This window comes from Tyto alba, unplaced genomic scaffold (genome assembly GCF_018691265.1).
Source record: "Tyto alba isolate M040663 unplaced genomic scaffold, T.alba_DEE_v4.0 Super-Scaffold_48, whole genome shotgun sequence".
Lineage (NCBI taxonomy): Eukaryota > Metazoa > Chordata > Aves > Strigiformes > Tytonidae > Tyto > Tyto alba.
The window spans coordinates 8592566-8614060 of NW_024881324.1; the positions used below are offsets into that span (position 1 = coordinate 8592566).

The 21495-nt window shown below is 42.6% G+C and overlaps 1 protein-coding gene across 2 annotated transcripts in view; it reads left to right on the plus strand.

Moving 5' to 3' along the window:
* Positions 1-21495, plus strand: part of JARID2 (jumonji and AT-rich interaction domain containing 2) — a 223709-nt gene that overhangs the window by 182205 nt on the left and 20009 nt on the right. For both annotated transcript variants that reach the window (XM_042806804.1, XM_032987760.2), the window contains exons 6-11: positions 1522-1751; positions 9626-10643; positions 14804-15303; positions 20493-20585; positions 21024-21142; positions 21305-21375. In XM_042806804.1, coding sequence (XP_042662738.1) covers positions 1522-1751; positions 9626-10643; positions 14804-15303; positions 20493-20585; positions 21024-21142; positions 21305-21375 — 2031 coding nt within the window. The remainder of the gene's footprint in view (positions 1-1521; positions 1752-9625; positions 10644-14803; positions 15304-20492; positions 20586-21023; positions 21143-21304; positions 21376-21495) is intronic.

A 21495-nucleotide genomic window follows, 5' to 3' on the forward strand; every position in this document is an offset into this window, starting at 1 on the left:
CTTTGCTCTCGTTCTTACTCGATTTATGCAAGAGAGTGGGAAGAGCAATTGCAATTTTTTTGTTTTTCACATGATCTGCTTCAACGCTTATGACCGACTGAATATGATAAGTGACCTGAATAACAAATTTGTCAATAGCTTGCTGGAGTTTCGGCTTTTGGAGGTGTGGTTGGAAGGTGTACAGCTGGTTGAGAAGGTTCGGAGTTAGATGTCTACTCAAGAGCAGCTTAGATGCCCTTCTGTCCAGCAGGATTGTTGGTTGTTTATTACTAGTACTATTACTGCTGTCACTACTGTAATACCACAGGACATCTGTAGAGACAGCTCAGCTTCACAATTTAGATAAAAATGTACGTATTGTAGGTATTATGTCATGTTTAGGGACAAAAGAGGTCTTTCATTTCACAAGAAAACAGTAACTTAATTCCATTAGTTAATATTCCCAAACAGATGGTATGTGTTGAGTATAATAAGTAAAATTTTTAGATTCTTGTGCTATTAAATATTAATGAATTTTCTTATTTACGTCCTTTCCTAAACCATGACCAAAAAGGCAGGGGTAAAAACCAAGAGTAGATGAGTAGAGAAGACAGGAGGGTGCTTGCCATTGTGGGTATTGAATCAAAAGCCTCATGTACCTCTGTCAAGGACTTCACTGAAGAGGGGGCAACACTGGCATAAATTTACCGTATTTTTGATAAACAAACAAACATAGGAATGTGACATGGTTTTTTTCAACCTCAGCTTTTCATGTTCCCTGACAACAAAAGAGCAGTGACTATTCTTAAATAAATTCAGCAGTGGGACAGGAACAAAACTTGCTGAGATAGACTTTTATACGTTTGCATAATATTTATTGTACAAAAAATATGGGTTTTTTTTCTGTGCTTTCTTATCCCTTCACTTCATCAGAGGGCTAGGTCACTCGGCATAGGTCCCAGCATTACTTTATATAATATGTTCCAAAACGATTTTATTATTTTCCTTTCTTTGTAGAAGTACCTTTTTCTATTTGCAGCTTGTCTGCTATGGGCAATAGTTTTTCAGCAGTTTGGATATTGATGAAAACAAAACATGCTTTTGCATGGAAGATTTTTCTTTTACATTAATATAAAAATAAATCCTTTTTCTGTTTAGATTATGCCTAGAATTCCCATGCTGAAACAGCAAAAAGTTAATTAAAACTGTCATAAATAAAAATCAAACTGATAATCTAAATTTAGGTCAATCAAAACAGTAATATACCTTGTATGTTCTAATTTGGATATTGAAGATAATGTGTGTTAACAAGCAAAGGAAATACTTTAGTAAATCTGTTCATATAAAGAAATATGCAAAATAGTGTTTCTATTTCTGTACTGATTGTACTTTAGATAGAAGACAACACTCACTAAATACCCAACACTGACATCAGTGAAAGTTGGATTGTTTTGAATGAAGAGTTTGGTTTTGTATGTTTTCTTTTTCTCTTTCTTTTTTTTTTTTATCTTAATAGTCTGATTTTTTCCCCTCTCTTCTCAGTTTTCAATGGGTCCAGCAAATCATCGAAGGAGAAAGAACCTGCTCAGAAACACAAAAGCAAAGAGGCCACACCAGGGAAGGAGAGGAACAGCGAACATAAGGCTGAGAGCCGAAAAGACCAGGCTGCTGCTAATCACCATCCTACTACAAACACTGGCTCCTCCACGAAAGGGCTCACCGCTAACAACCACCACACTCTTCATAGATCGGCTCAGGACTTAAGGAAACAGGTAATGATTTGTACTCTACTGTGGACGCATGGGAAACGCAGACTTCTAAGGTGCTAGTTTCATTTCCCACTGCCTGGCATAGAGCGAACATGGCAAGACTTAAAAGCGTGCTCTGGAGACAGCAGGGAGTTAATTCTCAGTGAAAGAGAGAGGAAGAACGAAAGAAGGAAAAAAGAAAAGTGATACATACATGGGAAGTTAGTATGATAAAGCATGCTTTACAACCCTGTCTTTATATTATCCAGTGTATACATATGAAAGAGTAAAGTTCACATTGCTATTTATTAAACCTGACTGGCATTCTTGTGGGCCTCGCTGCTGACAGTGCCAAGGCTGGCAGCATGTGGAAAAATGAACTCCTTTTGTATACAGCTGGTCTGCTCGGGTTATCTTAGAGGCTCACTGGCGTTGTAGAGAAGCTGCCATTACGTGCAGGTGTCTCGTATTGCACGTGGGCGACACAAACCTCGAAGTCCTGGAAAAATGTTTTGCTCAATGCATAAAGAAGGTGCTCCAGGATGTTTCCTCGTTCACAGTGGATGTACCAGGTGAGGATAAATTCAGAGTTTCATGTTACCCCGTTGAAAACTAGCAAAAGAATTCAGCAAGAGGTTTGTCTCAGCCTGACTTGTATTTGAGTGTGGAAGTTTAGCAGACCGATCTTTTGGTGCTTGTGACTGGCAGTTGAGCAGCATGTGTCTCCACCTATTTTTGATGATTGGATCAAAGGGCTTCTAAAATAGCAACTGTCAAATAAGTGTTTATAGAAGACTTTCAAAATCCACAATCAGTGACCTTATTCAGACTGGGGCTGGGTTAGCAGGGTACCTGTGCTAGGGCAATGCAGTACAAAAAGCTTGCTGCACTTAGGCCTTCTTTTTTTCTTTTCTTTTTTTTTTCTGTTTTTCTTTCAGTGGTTAATTCTCAATAGGTCAATTAGAGATGGTCTTTATTTGCTAGCATTGAAAGGTTTTTCTTCTAAGTAGGCTGGCCTGGACTTCAGTGGAGCTGGAACTGCCATCTTGTAGGTCCATCAGGGCCTTAAATGGCACCTCCCAGTCATAGGCTTGGAAATTAAAAATAGCAAAAAAGAAAAACAGTGATGCTCTTGCCCAGGAAATCTTTCATACCCTGTGCTTCAGTGGTGTTTAGCTTCTCCTGAAATGCTTCCACTGGATTTGTATTATTTTCTAAATCAAATTTGAGATCCTGAAGGCTATCTGCAGTATATTTCTCTGTACCTCTGTAAGACTTCAATTCTTTATTCCTTGATAGCAATTTTTGTGCAATTTTTGCTTATCTAGTCTTCAGCTGGAATGCCTGCCTTCTTTTGCATCCTTTTGGCTTTCTTTTTTGTGACTACTAGCATCCTATGGTCCTTGCTGTATCATGCTCTGCCATAGGCTCTTCATGTTGAACAAGCTTCTCAAAACATAAGGATGCACTTCATACTTAATTATTTTAACTCACTAGAACACTTGTGTGAAATGCTTTAAAGTTGCATCATCAAGGGATGAATGATTAAAATCCTTGTGAAAGTCAACTGTTGTCACTAGTGAAGGTAATTCTGAGAAGGGAAAAGAGAGGTGTAGAAGACTTTTGTCCTCAATCCAAATGGGTTTTTCTTTGTAGAGTATTAGATGTTTTCAGTTGTGCTACGCAAAATGGAGAGAAATTCTAAAGCAAGGCAGTACAACCAACAGTCACACCACACAGACACTGCACAGAGTGTGGTCCACAAGCTTCAGAAAATAATGGGGCTGTAAGATGAGATGATTTTTTTTTTTTTTTTTTGTAAAAAGTTATTAAAATTTTCTTCTGCAACCCACAATAGCATAAGTACTTTCTTACCAATTTTAATGAAAATGTGGCTGTGACTAATTAAAGGTGGATTATGCATTTTGCCTGACAGAAAGACTTAGTCTTGTGTAAAACCTCAGATTTACTAGTTATGTGACATTTCTAGAGTTCTTGCCCTTGTCCCGAGTCTTTGTTGACTTTTTCAGTGTTTTCCAAAAGGAGAGTTTTTTTCCCAGGGTGCCAGCCACATGTTTCTCCTCCTTCCAGTATGTTTTTGCTCCTTGTTCACATGCATTTACATGGTTTATTTATTTTCTGTGTGCTTGTTTTGTTTACTCTGACAGAAAATAAAGGCAGAACACTAGAGATTACCTGAGATTTTATTTTTTTCCTCTCTTTCTTTCTTTCCTTTTCTGGTGTGCCCTTGCACTTGTCACATGTTACCTCTCTCTTTCTTCCTCCTTTGCTATCTTCCCAAATCCCCTACTTCAGAGGGGTTGTGGGCAAAGGAAATGTAGTTCAATGGAGCCCTCTCTTGGCCTAATATGGTAATTTAGCTCTGCAAAAATAGCAACACAGAAGTATTTTTATGAATGAAGTCAAGATCACATGTGTAACTTGAATTTGTTTGGGACCAAAGCTGTTCTTGGTATTGCTAATGTTGCTATTACAGCTGTGATTTTTATCTAACAAGTTGTTTGTTGGCTTTATTTTGCGTGTGCATGTGTGCCTGTCTGGAGGCTGGATCCTAGGTGCTATGCAGAGGTGTGTATGTAGACCAGTTCAAATCCAAATTGCTGCAAAGCTATGTGCTGGTTCCATTTGCTTTTTAAAAGACAACAAAATTTAAAATCTATTGTACTGTCTTTTACTGCAAGGCAAGTGTTTAGTAAAGTGGAGAAAACAGTGATATGAGGACAAATATATGTCAGCAAAACTAAGATAGCTGAAAAGCAAAGATAAGATTATTTGTATCCCTAGTTTCACCTTTAGCTGAGACTTTGAGCTATGTAAGGCTAATGTCAGTCACTTTGTTACTACAAGGTGACCCACTCAGTGGATAAGGGAAAAGCTGTGGATGTTGACTACCTAGACATTAGTAAAGCTTTTGACACCTTTTCCCACAGCATTCTCCTGGAGAAAATGGCTGTTCGTGGCTTGGACGGATGCACCCTTCTCTGTGTAAAAACTGGCTGGATGGCCAGGCTCAAAGAGTTGTGGTGAATGGAGCTAAATCCAGTTGGCAGCCAGTCACAAGTGGTGTTCCCCAGGGCTCAGTGTTGGGGTCAGTTCTGTTTAATATCTTTACCAATGATCTGCACGAGGGGATCGAGTGCACCCTTGGTAAATTTGCAGAAGACACCGAGTTGGGTGTGAGTGTTGATCTGCTTGAGGCTAGGAAGGCTCTACAGAGGGGTCTGGACAGGCTGGATCAATGGGCTGAGGCCAGGTGTATGAGGTTCAGCAAGGCTCAGTGCCGGGTCCTGCACTTGGGTCACAACAACCCCACGCAGCACTGCAGGTTTGGGGCAGAGCGGCTGGAAATCTGCCTGGCGGGAAAGGACCTGGGGGTGGTGGTCAACAGCCGGCTGAATATGAGCTGGCCGTGTGCCCGGGTGGCCAAGATGGCCAGTGGCATCCTGGCTTGTATCAGCAATAGTGTGGCCAGCAGGACCAGGGCAGGGATCGTCCCCTGGACTCGGCACTGGTGAGGCCGCACCTCCTTAGCTAGCCACCAGAAAGAAATAAGTGAATTCCTTATGGTATTCTCAAAGCCAAGTGGTCACTACTTTGAGACCTACTCATCATTGAACTAACTTCACTAAATTTGAATAAAATATCCAAATTAATGTGCTTATAATCTAGGATTGGAGGTTAGATAGCTGAAGCTTATGTGCCTGTTCAATTCAGGATTTGGCCCTGAGCAATCTAAGCTTTCGTTGTGTGGAGGTATTCTAACAACTCTGAACAGCTGTGGTAAGTTGTTGTTTTCTTGATGAAATCAGTTTTCCAGAGTTTTATATCTTGGCAGTTTTAGTTCTGGCCTAAAGCTGATGGTACTGGTGGCATGTTTTCCTTTGAAGAGGAGGAGCTCTCAGGATCTTGTCTTTCACCATGAGCGCTTTCTGCATGATTATTTTTTGTTCTCAGACCCTGTGTCACCACCCTTTTCTGAAGGAGTGCCCTGGATGGCCCTTCAGACTTTTGGTCACAACTTCTTCAGAAAAAAAGTGATAGGAAGGCTGGATAGGTACCACCATACAGCCTGACTGCTCACTGTGAGGTGTTGTCCTGACTGTACCTGACAGCACAGTAATATAGCTATGACCTCCTTGAAACCTTCTGGAAAATCTCCTGTAGAGGAGACTCCACAACATCTATTGACAGCTGCTTCCCGCATTTTCCTTTTCTACTAATGAGCAAGATTTCTTAGTTGTGCCTCAGACCATTGTCGTACACAATGACACGTTTTGTCTCCCGTTTTTCCCAGTGAACGTGGAAAGAGTATTTACTGTCTCTTTTCGGAGGAGCTCCTTATGCATCAGGATACCATTACAGAGTTGTCCTGTAGTCATCTCTTTCAGAATAAATAAGCCCAGCTCCCTTGGCTTTTCAGTAAAGATCGTATTTTCCAAATACATGAGCACTTTGTGCTGTTTCAGACTTGCTCCAATTTCTAAATTTTTCTCACAGTGTGGGCTTGATGCTGGGTACAGCCCTGCTTAAGAAAGCCCGTGCTCCCATCCCTTGCTTTCAGCATTCTTCATAGTAGGTGTCAGAAAGTGCTTTGCATGCTTTGTACTACTGTCACATTTTGCAGCTCACTGTGGTCCCCAAATGTAATTCCTCCCCTTGATGTATTTGATTCGTCCTTCCTAAAAATAGCAGTTCCTCATACTGTAGAAATGTTCTGAAATAAGTTCTTTAAGATTGCCTTTGATTTTGACCTTCTCTTCAGAGTGTTTACAGCCCCTTCCAGTTGTGTGTCACTGGCAAATTTTATGATAATCCAAGTTACTGATGAGAAGTACTTGGTAGAACTGAGGCTAAGACAAGTGCCTATGGCAAGTCACCTGAAATGCCCTCCCAGGATGGCAGTGAACTATGACAATGATAATTCTCTTGAGGATGACTTTATTTAATCCCTTTTGCAGCCACCTTAGAGTAATTATGTCTAAGACGTGTCTCAGGAGCTTGTTTGATGGAACGTCACAGGGGACAGTGACTGGATCCCTACTGAAGCAGAGGTGCTTCTTTACCTGCTCAGCCAGATGTCTGCCAAAAGATAATTAAATTAGCTTGATGTGCTATTTTGGCAAAACTATGGGAGGTATATGGGGGGTGGGGGGGGTGGGGGAGGTGTTGTTTTTAGTTTGTTTGATTATTTTTTTAACATTATCTTATTATTGTTTGTGTGGTTACAAAATAATTGTTTGATGATTTGTTCCAGAATGATTTGAGGGTTTGAAGTTAGGTAGACTTTGCCTGCCCTTAACTTATTTCCAGGAGCCATGTCCTAAGTCACTAGGTACATTTTTAGCTTACTGGGGTCACCTTTCTAGCTCTCTTGCTGAAATTGGTTATGATCTGGTAAGTATTCAGTCAGTGGTACTTTTGGTGAAGGCTAATGCAAAAGAAGCACAAATGCCTTAGTCAGACTGTTGTGTTTGTTTTCCTTCCTTGTGTGGTGGTTGATCTGTGCTGTTCTTTACACTTTTTAAGGCATTTATATAATTTCACAATGTTCTGTACAATTTTTAAGGCATTTAAAAAATCTTTTCTGTTTCATTTTATGTCCCCTGCTACCTGAAGTTTCTTTAGCTCCTTGGCCTTTCTGATTTTACCCGTGCATGCTTTTGCTGTTCTTACATAGTTGCTGTTAGTCACATAATTGTGTTTCCACTTTTTGCTGTGATTCTTTTCTAATTTTCCAGTCATTAGAGAACTTTGTGAACAGGGATAATGGCCTGTGCTTTATGCCCTTCCTCTGAGTGGGAATTGCTTTGGTTTGGGTTTTTTTGCAGGTGGGTTTTTGTTGTTTTTTTTTTGTTTGCATTTTTATTTTTTTATATAAGTCTGTTGTCCTTTCTCTACTGTTGTCACATCTTAGAATTGAAAACTCATTTCATGATCACTGTCACCCAGATTACCTTCCCCTTCTAGTTCTCAATCAATTCTTCTCTATTAGTCTAGATGAAATCTGTAATCGATGTTCCTGGCTATTTATAAAGTCAGAGGTGTTCAACGCTTGTTCTGACTGCTGCAGGCAAGTGGCAGTGTCTCAGCAGCTCTCTACCCGTGTCTGCTCTGCGGCATGAAAAAGTACAGTAAAAGTCAAACCCTGGCCTCCATTTCAATTGCAGAGTGCTGCCCTGTCTAAATTTCAAGGGGAATGGGTAAATGCATTTCTGTTAACAAGTGTTTGCTTTCCAGATGATATCTCATACATCTCTGGAAAGCTCAAGGTAAAAACTCACATCATCAGTTAACTGGATTTTCCTTAAGTGTTTCTACCTTGGAAGCACAGAAAGGACAAAAGTATGGATGGGTTTTAAAAGGGCATTACTCCTGCTCCAGCTTCTGGAGCACAGAGGAGAAAATGCACACGGTAAACGCATGTGTACATATGCAGAATCTCCAGGTTCCAGTTCCTCTTCCACGAGTCACTTAATGGAAGACCACAGCATGATCTTTTCAGTCTCTATTTGATCCCTATTTTATAATATTATATTCCTGCTTTATAAGTGACTACAATCCTTGCCTTTATTTGAGAGAAGCTGCCATGCTTAATAATTTGGTAAGGATTTTGAAATCCCAGAGGAGGAAAGTATTATAACTTTGCAGGAATGGTGTTATTTACCTAAGAACTGATGAGGGGTGATTGTACTGCATGCTTTTGCTTTGAGCACTTTTATCAATGTTCCTAATTTTTGGATGTGCTTATCTACACTCACAGCAGTTTAAGGAGGTGATAAGACAATGCTTAAACTTGTTTAGATGCCGAAATTTGTTTGAGGTTTAAACTTGAACTTCATTTTCTTGGTAGTAGGGCTCAGCTTTAGCAGTGTTGAGCCGTCACTATTTCCTTTGAAGCTGAGGGTTGCTTTCAGTGCTTAACATGCTTTATAGTTAAAATAGAAATTTTAGTTTGATAGATGGGTTTAAATGTCTTAACAGAAAGCAATGGAGTCCAGCAATTCTAAGTTGCAATGACACATTAGTGAGTGATGAATATGAAGTAATAAAATGTGTGTCAGCAAAACTGCCCAGATATCAAACTTAAAAAAAATGCATTGGACTACCGTATACATTTTTATTTCAAATTTATTACTTTAACAACAAGATGCCTCCCAAGATTTAATATGCATGACAGACTGGGTCCTTCGTGACTGTCCTGAGCTGTTGGGTGCATCATGTGTTCAATGTATCCTTTTATATGTATGTATAGACAGGAGGTTGGTTTGAATCTCAGTGTGTGTTTTTAGCAAAATGTGCCCGTTCCCGTTAGAGTAGGTAGTATACGCTAGCTAGTTTGTCTGCTAAGTAGTAGTAAACTTTGTGTGCACTTAAGGGAAGTTAAGTGGGGGAAAGAGAGTGTTTAGGGCCAGAAAAGGAGATAACGCAAGTGGTATTAGTTTGTAGATCCGATTACCTGCGTTTTGTGATACCATAACAAGCTTTATGGTAGACAAAGAAGAGGGTAGTGCAAGCAAGGGACCTCACCCTTCTTAATGTCAGAGGCTTTGTATCCTCCAAAAGCAGGATTGGCTTTCTGGGGACCTTTTTGGTTCATTGAAAAAAAAAAAACAAAACAAACAAAAAAAAAGCCCACAACCTAAAAAAAAAAGCCCCACACCAAAAAATCTATGTTATTTGTTTATTATAAATGCCCACCCTTTAGCCTGGGTGAAAACCACTATATGAAAATTGTACGTAGGGGCCAGGTGTCAGGACTGCAGAATATGGTTGTCCAGTGACTGGGATGTAATGGCTGAGTGGTAACATTATTAATTTACTTTTCTGTTTTCTGTTTCCTTCCTTCTGCTACCTCTGCAACACTGCTGGCATGGCAGGTTTCTAAAGTCAATGGGATCACTCGAATGTCATCTCCGAGTGCAAATGCAGCCAGTGCCAAAAAGATGAGAGAAGTCAGACCTTCACCGTCCAAAACTGTGAAGTACACTGCAACAGTGACAAAGGGAACTGTCACATACACCAAAGCCAAGAAAGAACTGGTCAAGGAAACCAAACTAAATCACCACAAACCCAGTTCACCTGTCAACCACACAATCTCAGGGAAAATAGAAAGTAGCAATGCAAAAACCCGCAAACAGGTGCTATCCCTTGGAGCATCCAAGTCTAACAATACCGCTGTTAATGGTGTAAAAGTCAATGGCAAGTTGAACCAAAAGACATGCACTAAGGAGGTGGGGAGACAGTTAAGGGAGGGGCTGCGCAATTCGAAGAGGAGGCTGGAAGAGACGAATCACATAGACAAAGTACAGTCGCCCACCAAGAAAATGAAAGGGGCTGTCAACTTGGCAGAAGCTGCCAGCAAAAAAGCAGCTGTAGAAAAGCCTTTGCTGAATGGACACCTTAAAAAGGAAGTGCCAGAGAAGAGTTTGGAAAGAAATAGGCCGAAAAGAGCCACTGCTGGAAAGAGTACGCCAGGGAAACAAGCACATGGCAAAACTGAAAATGCCTCCTGTGAAAATCGTTCTACCTCTCAAGCGGAGTCCTTGCACAAGCCACAAGACTCAATGGGAAAGCACGAAAAGGGCAGTAGTAAGTCTGGGTGGGGGATGCTGGGGGAGATTCCCATCCTTAGGCCCTCCACCAAGGAATTTCATGACCCACTGATATACATTGAGTCAGTCCGAGCTCAGGTAGAGAAGTATGGGATGTGCAGGGTGATTCCTCCTCCAGACTGGAGACCTGAGTGCAAGCTAAATGATGAAATGCGGTTTGTGACACAGATTCAGCACATACACAAGCTAGGCAGGCGCTGGGGACCCAACGTGCAGCGGCTGGCCTGTATCAAGAAGCACCTCAAATCTCAGGGCATTACCATGGACGAACTCCCACTCATAGGTAAGGGCTGTGGTTTCATTGGCCTTTTGCCGCTGCTTGTTAGTGTCCGTATACAACTTTATGCTCCATTTGCATTTATGCTTAACTGAACCCCTGTTCAATTAACACTGCAGAGCTCTGGATCTCTCTCTATCCATCGGTCAGGCACGATGCAGGTACGTTGTTGGAGAGCTTTCCCAGGACACTTTATAAAGCGACTTTCCTCCTGCCAGCTCTTTTTTTTTCACACAGGGGGACAAAAAATGCTATGTGGGGTCTTGGTCTCCATGTTTCAGGATCTTTTCCTTTTCCTGCTGTTTATTTTTGTAGGTAGTACAAGTAGAGATACTGATAGCCTCGGTTTAAATGTTACCTCAGAATATTTTTCGGACCTTTCCAAAGATGTTTTCCAAACAGGTTGCAGTGCTGCCAAGCTTTAATAGGAATATTTTTTTTCCCCACTTCCTTTAAAAGCATTTAACCAAGGGGGAAAGAAAATATCTCGGAAATGACTTCTATTTGGGTACTCAGACACTTAAAATCACAAATTTGCAGTGACCTGCTGACATTTAACAACCATTAAGTGTCAAGAATAGGCAGTAAAATGTGGTTGATTGCAAAATGGAGGTTTCATTATTTCTCCCAGCAGGTGTCTGCCAGGGCTAATGCCTGAGTGAGAATCACTTATTTAACAGAATTCTTGGTTTATGGTCTGCTGTCAAATATGACACGTGACAAAAATGTGACAATAGTTTGTAAAAACATGACAACACCAGCATACAAATGAACTACTGAATGAGCCACCTCCATCTCTACTGCCTTTGCAGCCATGGCATAGTAACAAACTTGTGTTTTTCATTTTTTTAACCCTTCCCTTTGTTTTTGAAGTGTTTTGAGTCAGAGCTCACAGGACCTGCATGTTGCAACTTGAGGCTAGAGTTTTGCCTTTGAGGCATTATCCGATCAGAGGCAGCTATCAACTCTAGCTGGATTAAAGGACACGCTTTTCTGTTTAAACTGTTCACAACGCTTTTTCCCCCGCCCCCAGTTTTCAAACTTTATTTTATATCACATATGGTATGTAAGTGAATATGCGTAAAAGCACACAAGGAGATTGCAGTGTTTATGGTGAACTGATGCAGGGCGCAACAGAGAAATGACAGAATTTCAGGAGGAGGAACGAGGGTGAGCGCTCTGTTGCAATAGCCGTGCAAAAACATTCAAAGAAATCTGAAAATTAAAATCACTCAAGCAGCAATAAGTGAACATTTTGTATGCCGAATGTATGCAATGGTTGTATGCTAATAGAGAAGAATAATGAATTAAATTTACATTGGCAAGAGAGAGAAGAAAATGTGCAAGACAGCTCGATTAACGCTCCCGGAACAATGTTAACTTTTTAATGAAATACCTTAACTCGGCATTAAGATGGCATTACTGTTAATTATTTGTATTATTTAAGCACCTAAGAGCCTAATTAATAGGCAAGGATTGTATTCTGCTGGGTGCCATATAACCAGAGCAAACAGTGGTCTCTTATAAAATTTTTATCCTATGTATCCTTTCTGCAATTAATTTCCTACCTATCTTGTGTTTAAAATTAAAAAGAAAATGGAGAAAAGAAGATGGAGATCACCAGTATACAAAGATATGAAATCTATTGGTTCCAGCAAGAAAGATATAAAATAATCTGTGGTGATAAGTGCACACTTATTTAAGTAGATGTGCATACATATCCCTCCTTTCAGAGCCAAATCACATTTCCATTGAAGTAAGCGGGAGTTTTGCCAATGACTTGTATCGTGCCAGCATTTAGTATTAAATACATACCTGAAGATTTAAGATTTTTTTTTTTAATGAGCTTGCTCACCAGGTAATTAAAAAATATTCCTAACTTAGTGAAATCAAGACAATAAAAAATATAAATAATAAAAAAAAAAGTCACGCTGTTTCTGCATAACATGTGCCAGGTGTCCTATTTAAGCCATTTTGCTATAGATGCTTATAAATGGGGTTAAAACTCCTTACATGCGTAGGTCAATCCTGGCAAACATCAGCCTGAGATACAAATGCTTCCAAAAGTTACAACTGTGTGAAATGGAATTATAATTGAGACCATTTTGTAAACCTTAGCTGTAGCTGGCCCCATGGAGGATCTGCCAGATATACGAGGCTCCAGTTGGATGATGTGCTACCCAAGCTCTAATATTGCAGAGTGATTATGAGCAATCGTTCCATGATGTGGGAGAAAATCACATTTCTTAAATAGCTCATAAATGGTGTTGGAACTAGGACCTTAAGCTGGGTGTGCACTCTTTGTCCCCCTGGAGAACACGTATAATGTGAAACCTGGACCACACTTCTTTCAAAGTTAGGTGTATGTTACTCAACTTTATGTAGGTCAGTGAATCTATTGGGATGGAAAGCCATCTTGAATTATGCCTTCAGCTTATTTGTGAACTGTGCATATAAAACACTAGACCTTAAAGTAACAGCCTGTAATAGAGGCCAGCTTTAAAGTTATTTTATGAGGGGAATTAAAGAGGAAAGAAAGAAAACCTTTCAAACTTGTGGGTTTTTTTCTAATGGTGTTTACCTTTTCCCAGCTTCAAGACTTAATCATTTTGACACCCTCCCACACCCCTCAAAAAAAAAAAAAATTACTAAATTAGATAAATCTGCTGCCCCGTGGCCCTGCCTTCACCCTTGTCGTGTGCTCCTCAAAACCTTACCCTTGGTTTTGGCTGCAGCTGAAATCCTTCCCCCTCTTTTCACGCCTCTGCCCAGCGCTGCGCAGGCAACATTAGTGAGCAGCCTCCGGCGCTGCTCTGCCTCGGTTGCAACTGTTGTCACCCCAAAATGTTGCACCCAGGTTTCCACTGCTGGCTCTCCCTCCACGGTGGATTGCCACAAGTGGTGGAAGAGGGGAAAGCAGAGGGAAGAAGGAGACTTGAGATCAGCTGTGAAGCATCTGAGATGCAGCACAAGGCAGTTGGAAGTCAGTAATACTGCTTGCATAGCAAGCAGGATGATATGACTGGCCCTTAAGATGCTGTAGATCTGCATGTGACTAAATATTTACCTTAACACTGCTTCTTGCACTTCTCTGTTGTATAATAGCATTTCTAAGTGCTCTGAAATGGCTATGGCATAATGATTTTTTACTTTTCTCGAAGAAAAAGGGGAAGGAGAGACAATGTGGCGGCAGTGATGTTGACGCAAATTTTGTATTAATTCTCTTTTTTTCCTTCAGCAGTGCCCTGTTGAATTGTAGGTGGTCTTTGGTCTGTTTCTTCACTCTTTCTACTGATGATTTATTTCTGTGCTTTGAGAGTATTTATGATGTTTCTTTTATTGTTCCTCATCCATTTGGCTGCTTTTTATGCTGCAGTTTGTATAATCCTCCATTTTTATTTTTTGACTGGAGTGTGAAATGTGCTAGTCATCTTAAAACATACAAAAAACATAATGGAGTATAAAATATGGATGGCTTCAAACTGGAAGAATAATGTGTCTGGAACTTTTTTTTATGCAGCTGCAGGCACCAACCCCAAACCAACCCTGCCTCCCTTGGGTTTTTTCTACCTGTAGTGAAATTGATGTTACTGTGCTCCTTTTAAATACTAACTGTATTCAGAGTGTTGTGCAGACATTAGATAATTGATGTTTCACTTCCAGAAAGGATAGGTACTTGTCTCTTTGATTACCAGTACCCATCTTGATACTTGTTTTGCTTCTTGCTGCTATAAACCAGATGTGGGACTGATGGTGGGAGGGTGGGAGCGTGAGGGCTTTTAAAGAGCTGGGCAGTTCTTGACTCCCCGGCTGCTGGGTAGTGACCAGGGGAAAGATGTGTCTCAGGAGATATCTGGGGATGGTCTGAGAAGAGAAGGGAATGAAACTGAAGGAGGAGAGCGAATTTAACCAGAGGGAAGGCTGTTGCAAATAGCAAAATATGACCTGCTGAATGCAGAACAGTGGCACGCAGCTGTCTGTAGCAGGAGGTGTATGAGACAGGGACAGTCCTGCTCCGGTGCCCAGGTGCCCAGAGCCGTATGGGTAGCACGGCCCTTACGTGCTCAGCCTGAGAAGCACGATTGACGCGAGCTGCCCCCAGCTTTCCTAACCTGCTCCTGTGTTTCCCTTTCCCCTCCTCTGCTGCTGGCACGTGCGGACCCCAGGAGGCTGCGAGCTCGACCTGGCCTGCTTCGTCCAGCTGATCAACGAGATGGGGGGGATGCAGCAAGTGACTGACCTCAAGAAATGGAACAAGCTGGCAGACATGCTCCGCATCCCCAAAACTGCACAGGACAGGCTGGCCAAGCTGCAAGAAGCCTACTGCCAGTACTTGCTGTCCTACGACTCCCTCTCCCCTGAGGAGCACAAGAAACTGGAGAAGGAGGTCTTGCTGGAAAAGGAAATCTTGGAGAAGAGGAAAGGACCTTTGGAGGGACATTCGGAGAATGCCTACAAGTTCCATTCCTTGCCCCGGTTTGAGCCCAAAAATGGACTCATCAACGGCGTGGTTCACAAAAATGGCTTCCGCAACAAATTAAAAGAGGTCGACGTCCCACTGAAGACGGGCAGGCGGCGGCTCTTCGCTCAGGAAAAGGAGACCACGAAGGAGGACGAGGAGGAGGAGGAGGGAGTTCTTAGCGACTTACACAAGTGTATATACAAGGTAACGAGGCAGACTCTGCCGATTTTGTTTTGCAGAACTGATGGTGCTGTCGCCTGGGTGGCCCCTGGTGCTGCTGTGCCTCCCCCAGGGCAGCAGCGCAGCCAGCGGCCTTCACAGCCGGGCGGTCTGGTGGCTTTGTCCCGATCTGCCTGGCTCTTGCGGGATGTCTGGGAAAGCTGGAACACGTTATTGTCGTAACGAGATGCGCTGGCCTCTGCCCCCCTTCATCCCCTCGTGAGAGGTTCCCTGAATAACTCAGTCCAATTATCCCTGCAGACACAGTTTTTATTTTTATTTCCTAGTGACATTTAAAGTAACGTTCTGCTTTCTCCTTTCTGTTTCTTGCAAGTCTCTTGTTGAGCGAAGCGGTGCTCCACATCAAAACTAACATCACTAGAAATACTACTACATTTAGAAAGGGCAAATGGAAATGCAAACAATATTTTCATCCACGATGCCAGATTTTGCTCAGCACTAACAGTCACACAGACGCTTAGTCCTCCACATATCAAGTACATCCATTTACGAAGGAATGCTGACTCTTTCACTGTATTTTATTTGGCAGTCTCCTACTCTGGAGCAGGACTTGGCACTGCAACTTGCAGTGCAGTTTTGAGTTGCATTGAATTGTGTAACCAGGTTCTGAGAGAAATATAGAGTTGAGTGTCTGTGCCCAGTAAAGGAATACGCTGTTCTTCCCCTTCCAATCTCGCTTCCATCACCAGGAAATGAAGCCAGATAGCCCAAAGTGGCTTATTGTTAAGCTATTTAGGGACTGCATGAGCTCATGACTTGAGCTTTAAAAGCTTGCTTCAGGTTTCTTTTGCAGCCTGTTATGATTTGTCAGCCCAAAAATTGTTTTTACTTGGGAACTCCGGCCTCAATCCCGGCTTTGAAAAGCAATCTCTTAGCCATGCTGCTGTTGGAGAGAAGCTTATCTAATGACAGCAGCACTTGTGAATAGTGAAGTGACATTTCTGTGCTTAATGATGTTAAATGAAAAATTTGATGCAACTTACCCTGAGTGCTGTACGAACAACCTCAAATTAGTTGGGAAATGCCTCCATCTTCTTTTCCAGTGCAAGTTAAGTTTAGAAGATACAAAGTAACTCAAAAAGGAAGATTGGGATTTGTGATAAGTAACCTAATCAGATTTAGAAAATAAAAGAAGGCAGGCAAGCAAAGCAGAGCTAGTATAACCAGCCTGAGTCTGCTTAGTCCCAGGCCTTTACCCCAGAAAGCTAAGAGCTCCCAAATTGCTGCTGTTGCCCAGAAAGCACTGGCAGTACTGACAGCATCAGGCCCTGTGTGAGCCCAGCAATACCTGGTAGAAATACATTCGTTCTGAGCATAGAAACTGGTAGAGATGAGCATCTCGGAGCCTGTGGGCCGGTGGTCTCCCCACCCACCAAAGCAGCTGCAGCGCACGGAGCGGCTCAGGCAGCGCCTCGGGGTGTCTGCCGTGGTGCTGGCAGCTTCCTGGAACCGGGGGCTTGCCCGTTGGATCCCATCCCACTCTCATCTGCGGTGCAGAGACTGGGGACTGCTGGCACAGGCGACGGATGGGGGAGGAAACAGGGGGAAAACAAATCTGCAGTGGGTTTCAGGAGAGATCCCTGCTGTGGAGTGCCCTGCAGGATGCCTGGTCAGTCTGAGTGCAGAGAGGTGCATAGCTTCATTTTCACAGCACTGGGGGGAAAAGCCCTGTGGAAGGACTGATGCGTGAGAACTGGTTATGGCATTGAGAGCAAGCCTCAAGACATAGAAATAGGCAATTCTGCCACAATCATGATGCACCAGAGTAACCCCCAAGACTTGTGAAAGAACTGCAGCCCATCACTAGGCTTTTTAATAAGACTGAGGTGAGGTGGTGTTGGCTTAAGCAGAGGGTACTTCATGACATTTTATGAAACAAGCCTTTTAATGCTGCATTCTCTGTTTTTCTTGAATGATGGTCGTCTCCTGTGGGTGCATCTGGGGAGGGGGGAGTGCTCTTTACCTATTAACATGTTGCTGAGACAATCTGAAATTTGTTTGACAGAACACGTCCTCATGTTACGTTTCTACAGATGATGGGATTGTAATAGTTTCTTTCTAAAGCACATTGCTAATTCTAATAAAAATAAAAAAACACACAAAAAACCCCTAAGCCCCAAACAAAACCCCCCACCCCTTTGATAAATGCTCAGGTCAGTAGATTAAGAGCTGGAGGAGAACATCATAATCAAATGGCTGGCGTCTAGTTTAGGCCATAAAGACTATGCTTCAGACCATGAAGAGGCCATACATTTAGGATTTCACACAGTAATTTCTGCAGTCAGCACATGGTTGAGCGGGAACATGTTTTTAGAAAGAGACATCCAGTCTTCCAGGAGTGGTTACCACCCTATCACACGTCAAGGTTAGAGTAGATCTCCTTTGCGTTCATCTGGCTTTCTGCCAGGGCTCCCAAATTGTTTTTGATGTTGCTCCTTTCCAGGCAGTAAGGCCTACTGTGCTTTTAAGTGCGTGCTGCAGGCTGCTGCACTTGCTTTCTTTACTCCTAAATGCATGGTTTTTCTACCCGACCAATTAAACATCATCACTTATAACTACGTGACATAAACTGCTGCAGGATTTTCAGTCTTCTCCTCTTTCCCCAATTTTAGCTCTGAAAATACTTTAAAAATCTGTACTGGAGCTGACTGAAAGCAGCATTTGTTTCCATACAGAACAACTTGAAGTATTATTAGCAGATTCATTAGAGGGACACACTGAAGGCATCACCAACGCAAGTTTTGCCAGCCCTCACATGAAACTGTCCCAGAAATCCTGTTCTGAGCTCTCTGCAGCTGGGGACTTGGGAGTTTTCGGACTCTGCTTAACCAGAGTCCCTCCTTTCCACCTGTTACTATTGTGAAATCTCTGTTTTCTGCTTATATTTATAGTTGCTTTAATGTCTTTAACATTCATAGCATTTCAGCGTCCTTCTCTGTGCCTTCTCTCCAGGCTCGGTGGTGGTGGTGCTGGTGCTCTGGGTTGGCTCTCACGGCTGATGCGTAGGCTGTGAGGAGGAGTCAGCAGAGGAAATAGGAAATTTTGTTCCTTAAACCTTCTTCTGTTGTATTGTCACAGCAACAGAGACTCTGCTTAGTAGCTTGAAGCTCCCAGGACAGTTGTTGAACTGTTGAGATGTTTTTGAGGGTGTTGAAAAGCGTATTTTACTCTTCAGCAATTCATTTTGTATCTGGTTAAAATGCTCCATTACAGCATTTTAAATTATTTTCTGAGTTGGCATTAGAAAATTTATGAGATCATTGAGATTAAAAAAACCAAACCAAAACAAAACAACCAACCAAACAACAAATCCAGACAACAAAAACCCCTCAACCATTTAATTTGTGTTACAACTTCAAGGAGACTAAAAAGATACCAAATTCTTGATAGAGGAAGAAATGGGTATATGCAGTTTTAAAGGGCTAAGCTGTTCACTTTTTCCACTTTCTTTTCTCTTGCTTGCTGCATATCTGAAAAAATGGAAAGACATGGTTGATTTTGGTGGATGAGTCCTTATTTTTCTCTGTAAGACAAGAGGAAGAGTCAAGTAACTGAAACGAGGAAGCTGCTGCAAAGCGTGTGGGTTTGCGAGCGGCAAAGTCGGTGCCCGACTGTGATGACTGTTGGTGCGGCCCTGCATTTTACAAGAGGTTTTGTTGTAAAAGGCTGCCTCAATAAATGATTCACAAGGGCATTAAAAGATGAAGGAAATTGCTTATTGTATCACAGAACATCCAACTCTGAAGTTTATGGGAATCGGAGGGCCCCAGGCCTCGGGCATTTCACAAACTTTTTTGTTACAGCTAATTATGCTGCCTTCAATTTAAAAAGTGACAATGTTACAACTGTAGGAGCATGGCAAAGTGATAGACTTGGCCTCTGGGGGAAAAGCTGCTTGTGGTTGTTTCTAGTTTACTCTTGGGCATAGTTCTTAAATAAATTAAACACAAGGAAAGACTGATTTGGCAGATCAGTTTCATAATTGAAAGACTAGGAAGGTAATAGTCCGAGGAATAAAACGTTCATTTACGTGGAGTTTTTAAGTCTGTGGTTGCTCAGATGGGCAACGAGTGGACACGATGGGAGCTAGAGGAGGGAGCGGTAGATCAGGTGAGGGGGCCAAGGATATTTTCAGCTTCCCGTTTGCAGAGCGATGCTGGTCTCTGCCTGCAGCAAGGCCTGCGGGCAGTGTGGCCGCAGCAGCCAGCGCGGTGCCTGCCAGCTCGCACGGCTCACAGCTTCCCGGGGCGCCCCTCCTGCCCTGGAGTGGAGAGCGTGGTAGGGGTGTCCGTGCCTGGGCTGAAAGGAGCAGGCAAGTTCTTGTGCTCCTGCCTTAAAGCCTCCAGAAGATGCTTCCCCACGGCATCTGGTATTAGAGGTATGTGTGAAAGCAGGTGTCCAGAAACTTGGGTGTAGCTCAAGCAGAAAACCAAGTCAGATCCTCTTCTTGTACAGCTCCTGCAGCGGTGCCAAGAAAGTGTTCACTCATCTGTCAGTTTTACTGTGTTTTACTTTTCTCAGCCTTGTAATAACAGGTCCTGGTTCCTTGCATTTGAGGTGTTCTTACTGAATTGAGCATAACTAGTTTTTGTAAGCAGGTGATGACAGTAATCTTGGTAAACTCTACTTTCTGTGGCCCCCTTCCGTCACACACAATACTAGTTCGATGCTGAGCGTTCCTGTGAGTCTCTGAAGCCTTTTTCACCAGTTTCTCTGCATGTAGAGAGCACAGCCACATGGCCCTTTGATCACATCATGGATTGGTTTGTGAATTGTAGGTAGACTTGCCTGCTGGGTCCTTTGCAACCTGTCATGGAAAGCTGGGCCATGTCCATCTTCTGTGTTTATCAAACACAGAGCGTCATGCTGGACAAAGTGGTGTACGAGGCCTTCTGGGGACATTCTGCTGGCCTTTTAGGTAGTTGGTTTGGTGATGCGATGTGATTAAATCTCTGTATCTGTTGAGGTATTCTCTCTCAGACAGGAAATGAGGCTTAGACCCACGTGTGTTCTGGAGACATTGTCCTCTTTCCCCCTCCCGTGATTTCCCCCTACCTCTGTGATTGAGCATGTAAGGAAGAGTGTGAGGCCAGGGGGAATGGAGGCATGGGGGTTTTTATTTTCACTTTTAATTTTATTTTCTTTTTCCACAGGGTAGGTCTGTTTCTTTAACAACCTTCTACCGAACAGCAAGAAACATCATGAACATGTGCTTCACAAAGGAGCCTACAGTAGCTGAAGTAGAGGTGAGGCCAACACAAAGGGTGGTAAAAGTTTTTATTTCAGGGGATTGAGTATGGGGATTCAGTACAGTTGATGTTCAGGCACTACCATAAGCAGTTTAAGGCTGTCTAGTATGGGAGAAAAATAAATGGTTAGATAGACACAGTACTGATTCTTCCTTTTAAAAGTTTCTGACATTTTTAATAAAGGTGTTGATGAACTGAGGGAGAGCAAGGAGTCTTAATCTGTCATGTGCTAAAGCACAGGATCCAAGAGGATCTAAATTTTGTCTTCCCAATTCATTGTTACTTTTAAGTATTTATATTCTTATTTTTAAGCAGTGTTTTATGTTGAATTACGCCGAGGTCATGAAAGCCCTGTAAATTTCTGGGATTTATATTTTAGTGAGAGATACCTTGTTCAGTGAATTATAAAGGCACTGCTGCTTTCTCTTACCACAGCAAGAATATTGGCGGATAGTGGAACAGAAAGATTGCCACGTAGCAGTGCATTGTGGAAAAGTAGATACCAACACTCACGGGAGTGGCTTTCCTGTGGGAAAATCTGAACCGTTTTCAAGGTAGGATGACCAAATCCACCCGCTTTGTCGACGGGTGCCAGCTGCCCCGTTGTGCTCAGCGGAGGCGGGGGCGCGAGGCCGGCCGGGCAGCCTGGCGCTGGGGACGCTGGCGCCGGGAACGTGCACTGACTCGTGTCTGCCTCTGTGTCACCCCTGGGACAGGCATGGGTGGAACCTTACAGTCCTTCCTAATAATACAGGATCCATCCTGCGACATCTTGGTGCTGTGCCTGGTAAGCGAGTCTCTTTTCTATGTTTCCAGCAGGTGTGAGCACCCTCTGAACGTGGTGGGGTAGTCACCAAAGTCTTCTCCCTCTTTCTGGCCCCTCTGCTGACTGGGTAGACACGCAGCT